This window comes from Fulmarus glacialis, unplaced genomic scaffold (genome assembly GCF_000690835.1).
Source record: "Fulmarus glacialis isolate BGI_N327 unplaced genomic scaffold, ASM69083v1 scaffold3154, whole genome shotgun sequence".
NCBI classification, from domain to species: Eukaryota; Metazoa; Chordata; class Aves; order Procellariiformes; family Procellariidae; genus Fulmarus; species Fulmarus glacialis.
Genome location: NW_009208471.1, coordinates 17,923 through 27,566, shown reverse-complemented (window position 1 = coordinate 27,566; position 9,644 = coordinate 17,923). Strand labels below are relative to the sequence as shown.

The window sequence follows — 9,644 nt, the reverse complement described above, 5'->3', positions numbered from 1 at the left end:
CTTTCTATGTTTTTAAACTGAGGGGGTTTTGATGGAGGGTGGTGGATAAAGCTTTCTGATAAATGTAGCAAGCACCTGAACAGCTTTATAGCACAGGCCTTTTATGAGTTATGATGTTTAAAGTAATTTGTGTTTCCAATTCACAATGAAATTATTTGTTTCCTATTAGTTATTTCAATTTTTTTCTTTTTAAAGGGGATCAGCCATAGCAAGGATCATTGGCAAAAATGTCCAGAATTCCAACAGATTTGATCCTACTGTCAAGATGTGGGTATTTGAAGAGATCATCAATGGAAGAAAACTCTCAGAAATAATCAACCAGGAACATGAAAATGTTAAATATCTGCCTGGATACAAGATACCCAAAAATGTGGTAAGTTGAAAAAAAAAAAAAATCACTGAAATACTGTTATTTTTTATAAGGGAGGCAACATCTGGCAAAATTAAAATCAGGAAGTAATTCACTGCATCATCCTGGTTTGCCACCTAACTCACTCCAATATTTTAAGTACGCTGGAACATAACTCACTTCTGTGACTTCTGCTTGTCTCGTATGTCACACGCAACTTCAAACACCCAACTGTGTCAGGTGCTGGTAACGCACCGTCCTCCTCTCTGGCAGAAATTAGCATAACTCTAGAAATGGCAGGCAGAGATCTGTCTACCCAGAGCTGAGATATTTCAAACCCACAGCATCTTCTGGAAAAAAAGGGAAAGCTACTGATCTCCTTCTTCTAAAAAAGAAATCAACAGCACAGCCAATAGCTGTGGCTTACAAGATGAATGAGCTATCGGCTCATGGGTGATTTCAGAATAAATTGCTATAATAAACTGCTATAATTAATAATGGTGTAAATTCCACAAAAAATATAAATCTTATGGACATTTAAAATAGCAAATTATGCATCTTTACATAAATTAATCAGCTTAGATAATTTACTGCCACTGAAGCAAGCAAGGTGAGGGTTTTTGGCTATTCAAGATTTTGCCAAATGCAAAGGGCTTCCCAGGATGGTACAAGTTTGGAAAGTATGTCATCTTCCCCAGATTATCCACACAGGGCTGGGATGGGAGGCAAGTTAAAAATAAAATTTAAAAAAAATCCAAACCTAAAAAAAGTTAGGCTGCTTTGGATATTACAGAAGAGAGCTGCAGTTCCTCACATGAAGAGCTAGCAGCTACGCAACGGTGCCAGTTAAAATTAAGGACATTTGCCATGCATCTGCAATAGCTTCGGCACGTTGGTATCTTGCAAGGTGTGAGGATTCCTACCTGGGGCTCATTTCAGTTGTCACTCTTGTCTCAGATGGCTGTACCAGACGTGGTCGAAGCAACAAACGGGGCAGACATTTTATTGTTTGTTCTGCCACATCAATTCATTGGACGAATCTGCGAGCAGATCGCAGGCCAGATAAAACCTGGGACATTTGGGATTTCACTGATCAAGGTAAGTTGTCATCTCCACAAGACTCAATCTGTATGGAGTAAATAAATATCTTCAACTTAAGGGTAGGAGCTCCAGTCCTCAGATGCATGCTCTGCATAAACACAAGCATTTCTTTCTGCAAGAGTTAAAACTTACCCAGCCTCTGCCAGCCCTTCAGCTGCTCACGTGGCCATGGAGAGGAAAGGATGGGGCAACCCAGCTGGGCTAAGAGTAACCGTCTTCGCCAGCCATCTTTAGCCTGGATGGGTTCCCACTTGGACCAGCACAAAGTTGAAAATGGTCAGAGAGAGGCCTACATAAGCTGGTGCTGCTGCCAGACAAAATACTCAGACTACAGCCTCAATTAACTCTTAACTGGAAAGAGCGCTGGGTTGAAGTGCGTCTTCCAAGTACATGCTAAAGCTGTTCTTGGCAGCATTAAAACGGCACAATAACAGTAATGATTTGGCAGAACTGAAGCAACTTCAATCTGGCATGAACTGAGGAATCTCTTTTTAAGGTTAGAGGTACGAGATTATCATAATCTTAAAAGGAATTAATATTTTAAGAGAATCTCAAACTAAAAGCCAGAGGCAAAGCGTAGGAATATAGTCTACTGCTTCTTCTGTTGCTTGCATTACAGGAAATATCTAATTTAAAATTGTAGTGAAAGAAATGTAATTCAAGTTTTCAGACTGCAATACCAGCTCTTCCCCCTTTTTTTTCCCTCTATAGAAATTATCTCACGAGCAGCAGTACACAGAGAGGAGGGTGGGAGAGGAAGGAAACTCCTGCAAATTTAATTCTTTCTTTAGCTTAAAAAAAGCCCCGAAACAGTTCAATACACTCCTTAATACCAATGAAGCACTCAGATTAATACTTAGATCTTGCAAAAAAGCTACTGCTTGTAGGCTTAATTTAAAAGTCTGGTTCTGTACTACAGGAGTTTAACGCAAAGGAAAAATACAGCATCAAAGAAAGCCTCAGGACAGCAGCACTGGATGTGAGGCCTCTTGCCAGGTTACCTCGACTGTCACTACCTTCTCCCTGAACTTGCCTTGAACTTGCAGTTATCAAAGTGCAAACCCAGAGCATTTGTATTAACGGCTAATGCTAGTGAATATAAGACCCAAATCCTTCCAATTAAAACCTGAGAGCTGCAGGCAATAGGACACCTTCTGCTTTACCAGTGCTCTACTGCTGTCATTTTCCTATTCTAATAACTTGTCTTTGACTATCGTCTTTTATTCAGGGGATCGATGATGGTCCTGACGGCCTGAAGCTCATATCTGACCTCATTCGAGAGAAACTGAAAATAGAAATCAGTGTGCTTATGGGGGCCAACATAGCCAAAGAAGTGGCTGATGAGAAGTTCTGTGAAACCACCATTGGTAACTATTGCAAAGAGCAAATTAGAGCTGCTAGCTGTCGTTTAATGTCACCTGTGGCTGGGCAAGAGGATAACCTCTGGAGGTAGCGGGGGGATGCGATGGGTCCCGTCTGGTTCCCGAGTGGTGCGCTGGGTGCGGTGTGCCCAGCGTTCAAGGAGGCGGCGTGATTTCCAGGGAGTTCGGTGCTGGCAGGATCAGATCCAAACTGACAGTGGGTTTCAGTGCTGAGAGCTAATTTCATCCATTAAAAAATTACAGCTTAATCCTGTTTCTGTAGGAGTTGTTTACAGCTCAACACTGAGTACATTGGTGGTTGATACATTATACAGTCTAGATAGAGAAGTGCAATCAGTAGCTCATATGTGCTCATGCTCCATGAGGAGCATGCTCCATGCTCCATCTTCAAATTTCTTTGTTTAAAAAAAATAACCCAAAGAACAAAAAAAACCCCAGTAACATTCTGTTCCTCCCTCCCATTCAGACTGCTTGCCAAGATGTAGCCTCAGATCCTCCCAGAACTGGGTCTGACCTGACTTGGAAAGTTCATCCGGTCGTTTTTAAAAACCCATTGATTTTTAAAGTCAGCAGAAATTCAAGTTACATCCTTCCATAGCTAGGGAAGACAGAAAAATAAATTATTGTTGCACTACTATTCCTTTGCCTTGCAAAGGTTACAGTAATAGTGAAAACCGTACCAGCTGGGCATTTGTTGCTGGCAGAGCAACTAGGCACAAATAGGACTAGACACGATTAGGAGAGTGAAGCAATATTGATTTTCTTGAGGGAAGTTTAACTTCTGCTGGCCCAGTTTTAAGCCGTGCTGTGATGATGACTGTGCAGAGAGCTTTGCCCCTTGCTTTTGTCCTCCGTGAGGACACACAGCCCAGAAACAGCCACCTCAAAGAGACTGGGTATCCCCCAACATCAGTTATTGCGAAGGACGAGAAGCAAACCCAAAGTTTCTTATGAGATGGGGCAGAAACCCCACAGCTACCAGAGTGCTGTTGCCCAGGCTCTTTAACACTCAAAAACACCGAATGCCCAGAACCCCTCCAGGAGCAACAGCTGGAAAATGCTACAGCTCCTCACCGCTGAGCTCTCCCTGAAGGAAACCAAGCTGCCTCGTATGAAAATGAAGTGAAACTCCATTCAAAAGTCTTTGCCCAACTGGCCAAGGACTCTCTGGATAAAGGCAAACCTCATCCCCTTTACCACTGAGGGCTCTCTACCCTTCTTCTCAATACCTAGGGCAAGCACTGTAATGACATGATAATGACCTCGGTAGAACTGGTACCAAAAATGTTCCAGCAGTGCCAACGTTCAACCTCTTCATCTGTGGATCTCCCTGTAATTGGGAACTAATTGAGCATTAATCATTTGCGCCCCATAATAATACTTAGCAATTACACCAGTTTACATTTTCAAAGCAGCAATTATACCGTTGTGCTGTACAAAGCAATTTGTAAATAGTATCTTTTGCAGGGTTTGTGGTTTTACAAGCTTTCTCAGGCAGAAAGTTGTGTTAGGGGCTATCTACTTCTAAGCCCTTTAAAGTGTTATTAAGTCATGCTTGGTCAATGCTCTGGGAGTTGCATACATTTAACACTGGCTTCCAGCAGCAGGAACTGCTGTCACACAAACCTCTTGTTTAGCAACACCCAGCTACTGGGACGACAAAACCTAAAGTGGTCCCTGGGACCTCACTTCAGGTTTCAGTTAATTGTGTGTACTCTGAAACATTGCGAAAATGCCCTAACTTTCATCCTTCCTTCCCACAGGGTGCAAAAATGAAAAACAAGGGGAGATCTTTAAAGAATTAATGCAGACCCCCAATTTCAGGATTACCGTGGTGCTTGACTCTGATACAGTGGAGATTTGTGGAGCCTTAAAAGTGAGTGGTTTCAAACCAAAATGTTTTTATTAGGGCCAAATTCTACCCTCACCTGAGTCTTCTGTAAGCCACAGGGTCTAATACGAGTCCTGCCACCATACTGTAAGTGAGCACAGATGAGATGTTTGTGTGCCAATTTTCCAATCTGTTAAAAAGGGAGAATTTACTTAAAAATGTAACTGCTGGCAAAGCATTTCAAAATAGTTGTATTTTTATTTTTATTTAATCAGAGGCACCTCTGCTTCTGAGGGCAGAATTTAGTCTGCTGTATTTTCCTGTCTGCGTATTGTAAGCACGTGGAACAAAGACTCTTACTACATATAGTATCTCCCACCAATAACTTATTTCCATGGTTCAAGTAGTAACCTGCTAGGAAGTTTGTGTCAGAAGCGATGCTCTGTGTTGGCAGCACATCTGTGCAGCGTTCAGCGATGTCCGCGTCGAGATCCCAGACCGGATCAGAGCAATATCAAAATCACCAAGTTTCCAGTGAGAGGGCACTTGAGTGAGATTCGGAGGTTGCTTTTAAATGTGCTGAAAGCAACTTCAGCCTGTGATCCTTTGTACTTTTTAATACATTCAAACATTTGTACTTCAATAATTCACCTTTCCTTGGGGGAGGGGGGGATTACTGGTTAGGAAAGAATTGGTCCTGTTTAACCTTACATACAAAAAGAAAAGTTTCTTTACATATAAAACCAAGTACTCACAGATTTTGCTTTCGGCCACAGACTGGAACTAGGGGCAGGCACAGGGGGGAGAGAGGTTGTTTCTGCTTTGTGGGAAACCTTTGCTCTTCTTGAAATCATTGCTTTGGCATTGCCTTTGCTAAAAAAAAAAAAAAAAAAAATTGCACTGGGGCACATGCATGTCTGGAGCAAGTGACATATTACTCAAATACAGTGAATGACACTTATTTAGGGACTTATTTAGGGGCTGGGAATTGGGAGGTGGGAAGGGAGGTGTGCAGGACAATGGTGAGGAGTCGTGAAGATGTTTAGGAACCTGAGAGGTTTGTTAAGAGCTGCAGATTAAGGCAATTCTACTGACCGTTTTTGCAGGGAAAACCAAAATTTGATCTACTGCAGCATCAGTACCTAGAACCCGTGTCTGTTTAAATAAGAGACCTAGTTAAAACAGAAAGGTCAGTGAGTCCCGACTTGGAACTAGCAGAAAAACGAAAGATTAATTGCATACACGCTACATGATTGCAATATTACTATATTAAACAAGCTGCGTTGATTTTTGCCCACTGGAATAACAGAGGATATTTTATAATAATCTTCCATAAGCCCAGCCACTTTTGTTCAACAGTAATTAGCTGTCCACCTTCTTCATAACATAAACTCATGGCCATTGGAAATTGAACCTTCTTCTGGTGAACAGGGTGAAGACAGATTTGTAGGATTTTCTTAAAGCTCAGTGCACGCAGATGAACCACGCGTCTTGCCTGACCGTTTTCTTTCCTCCTCTGTATTTCACACTAAACTGTTTTTAGAACATCGTAGCAGTGGGAGCTGGGTTCTGCGATGGACTGGATTTTGGCGATAATACAAAGGCAGCAGTTATACGCTTGGGCCTTATGGAAATGGTGGCCTTTGCCAAGATGTTCTGCAGGGGACCGGTATCAATAGCCACTTTTCTGGAAAGCTGCGGGGTCGCTGATCTAATCACTACCTGCTACGGGGGACGCAACAGGAAAGTAGCAGAAGCCTTTGCTCGCACAGGAAAAGTAAGGAGGATTTTGAAATATTTTACACTAACGCATGAAGAAATCCTTCTGTGTTTTACAAACGCATCATTAGCTGTTTACCTTCTTGATAACTGCTGGTATCACAGTGGTATCCCCTCTGATCCAAGTAATCAGTCTCCTCTCTTCTAGTCCATTGAGGAACTGGAAAACGAGATGCTGAATGGACAAAAGCTGCAAGGTCCTCAGACCTCAGCCGAAGTCTACAAGATTCTGAAACAGAAAAATATGCTCGATAAGTAAGTGCTTTGATTGAAAAAAACACCTGAATCAACAACAAATTATGAGTGATTTATAACCTCCTTAACAGTACTTGTGTTTAATTATCTTGTTCATTTCTGCAACAACTGCTTTCTACATCTTGGGCCACCGATAGTGCTCAGCTTCCCTGACTCCTCATTGCCATGGTCAGTAGAATGGGATGAAGGCTAAACAGCATTAGAAGAAACAAGCCACAGACATATAGGAAGCAAACAAAAAATAACCCAGAGGAGCTACCCAGACATCCCCCTCCTCCTAAACAAGATTGAAGGCCATACACAGAGTCAGCTTGCAAACATGATCTATGGGTCAAAGAGTGTCTTGTTCTCAATGTATCACCGTTACAGCTTGCGGCAATACTGGTCTCACTGCAAACGTTAACTAGGTTATCTCAGTATAAAATTCGGGAGCATACTCCTAATCAAAAATTTTTATATGTATTGAATAGGTAATATGTGCTGAAATGAATGCTTTAGTGCCACGGATAATGCTGAGATTAAAAGTACTTCTAATTGTTTGGGATGATGTAAGATTATTTATAAGTTGAAACCTTTGTCTCAGCTTACACAATAGAAAAGCTAAACTTCCCTCCATCCCATTCCCTTTCGTACATTAGCCGTACTGAGAGGTCAAACACCGCTAAATGAATACTTAAAAAAAACCCTGTTAGAATAATAACAGATACAGAAGATTCGAGTGGCATTATCTTTCAAAAATGAGAGAGAAAAGAAAAGCTCATTTTGACAGAACCTGAACTTTAAATCAAAACTTGATCTAATAAGTATCCTATAATTGCACTTAGTTACACACTCAGCTCCAAGTCATTTGGTGGACTCATTTTTTACCACATAATGACTAAGAAGACAGCTTGCAAAAGGGAAAGAACCCTTTAAGCCAGGAAAAGAAAATCATTAGACATTTTCATTCTTTTTAGTCTTTTAGATATCGGTAATGAATGCAAATAACGTATGCATTTTGCACAGAGGAGGAAAAAGAGGATATGCAATTCAAGATTTTTTGTAAATAAAAAATGCTGGATAGGAATTTTGTCTCCAAAACAGCTCTTCTCTGCTGTCATCTCCAAGAATTGCCCCTAGCTCCTCTTAATTGCCCTATATATAGTCTCCCAGTAAAGGCAAGTTAAAATTATATTGTAAAGAGAGAGAAATATTTTCCACTTTCCTTTTAATGTAACAAAAAAAAAAAAGATTTTTTTTTCTGTTATAAGTGGAATGGAAATGTTTATATAAAAACTATTATTTAAAAACTATTTTCATTGCTACGCGCTTCTTTTAGGTTTCCGTTATTTACAACCATCTACAAGATCTGCTACGAGGGTCAATCGATCCAAGATTTCATCTCGTGCCTGCAGAACCACCCAGAGCACATTTAGAGATCCGCTCTCCTCACCTGGTCACGTTCTCATCTTCCCAGGACTTCTCTCCACTCCACGGCAAATAAAGTAGAGAAACAGGTTGTGTGACAATGCTTGCTGTGAAAGCAACAAAGAATGTATTTCAGTATCCTCATTCTGGGGGTAAAAAAATCTGCCTTTTAATTTCAACATTATACCCAAGGAACAGGAAACAAATGTAAAATTTAATAGTATTTGATCTGAGTTAGTAATGTGGGCATTTCCCTGGAATTACTTTCTTGTTGATTGAGAACAGTTCCCCTTGTAATTTCCATAACAAGAGCTCAATCTAGCTCTTGTGAACCTCAGCATTTTGCCAGCTAATATTACTTCCAGAACAGCACAAGCTGCAGGAAAATTGAAGAACTCACCCAAACAGAAAAATTCTAGTAAAAAACCCAAAAGGTCTGACAGCAATAATATGCAATCACGTGAGCCAATGTTGGGTTTCCATCATTCCCCCTCAAACACAAATAACATTTTGTATTTTGTGACATTTAGTCCTTCCTTGATTTCGTTTCCCAGTGTAAGCCGCTTTGGAAAAATAGGTATTGTTATTGTGCTCAGAGACACATGAACGTTCAGCAAATGTAGAAATAAAACAATTTAAGGGGCGGGGGAGAAGGAGAAAGAAGGGGTTTTAGGGAGGAAGAGGGGTTGGTTTGTTTCAAATTCAGGACACTAGGAATCCTCAGTAGTAGTCTGACCTTCGTTAAACTTACTGTATTGCGTTGAAATACAGAAAAAACATTTGGAATAACCGAATACATTTATGTTAGCATGAGGATTTCTCCGCAAGTCCCAGTCATTAATTGGTACTAGCTGAAAGGGGAGAACTGGAGGCTGACAAGGAGGATGTATGCACGACTCAGCTTGCAGCTTGTGCAACACTGTTATTTCGAGGACGTAACAAGTAACAGTGAAAAACCCTCTGTGATACTTGACTTTTTATACATGCATGAAAACGACCGCTATAGACGCACAGAAACCCTGTAAAATTGCATTTGAAACCGGGCTGCATTTTAACTCCACCCGGAGTCTCCACTGACTGGCACCAGTGCAGCTCCCCGCATCTTTCCAGACTGCAGACTAATGCCCTGATCCTGCTGTAGCTTAAGCAACGCATCCTACTCTCCGGAAGAGAGAGAGATCTCGATCTACTTCTGAATTTTAAACACAAACTGGTTCATGTACCAGTTTTTTTATTTTGCTACCAATGGAGTTAATTTTAGAAACATAAAAGTTTTTAAACCTTATAGCTGTGCTTGGGTAACTTTACATACCTGATGTTTTTCAGAGTTAAAGCCATCTATGGAATGAACAGTGGCACATTTTTTAAGCTTTAATACCCTTTTGAAAGACTCCTATTTAGAGACAAGGCAAACAAAAAGGAAGAGTAACCTACTTTTGCTTTGCTTTATCCGATTTTCCAAAATAGCAGAGGAAGGCAAGCGGGTTTTTTTAATCTCTCTGTGTATTCGCTGACACATTGCTTAGGGGGAAAAAAAAGC

The 9,644-nt window shown here is 40.9% G+C and overlaps 1 protein-coding gene across 1 annotated transcript; it reads left to right on the top strand.

Moving 5' to 3' along the window:
* Positions 1 to 200: 200 nt before the first annotated feature.
* On the top strand, positions 201 to 8,112 carry LOC104069421 (glycerol-3-phosphate dehydrogenase [NAD(+)], cytoplasmic-like). The gene is made up of 7 exons (XM_009576472.1): positions 201 to 373; positions 1,307 to 1,447; positions 2,679 to 2,817; positions 4,596 to 4,708; positions 6,207 to 6,440; positions 6,591 to 6,697; positions 8,016 to 8,112. Exons 1-7 carry the CDS (start codon positions 266 to 268, stop codon positions 8,110 to 8,112), a joined length of 939 nt encoding a protein of 312 aa, XP_009574767.1. The 5' UTR covers positions 201 to 265.
* The last annotated feature ends 1,532 nt before the right edge of the window (positions 8,113 to 9,644 follow it).

Bases quoted from the DNA above. Each gene is read 5' to 3' on its own strand.
- LOC104069421 (XM_009576472.1), top strand. From the start codon at position 266: ATGTGGGTATTTGAAGAGATCATCAATGGAAGAAAACTCTCAGAAATA. The intron at 374-1,306 runs GTAAGTTGAAAA...CTCTTGTCTCAG, and splicing joins ACAAGATACCCAAAAATGTG to ATGGCTGTACCAGACGTGGT. The intron at 6,698-8,015 runs GTAAGTGCTTTG...CGCTTCTTTTAG, and splicing joins CAGAAAAATATGCTCGATAA to GTTTCCGTTATTTACAACCA.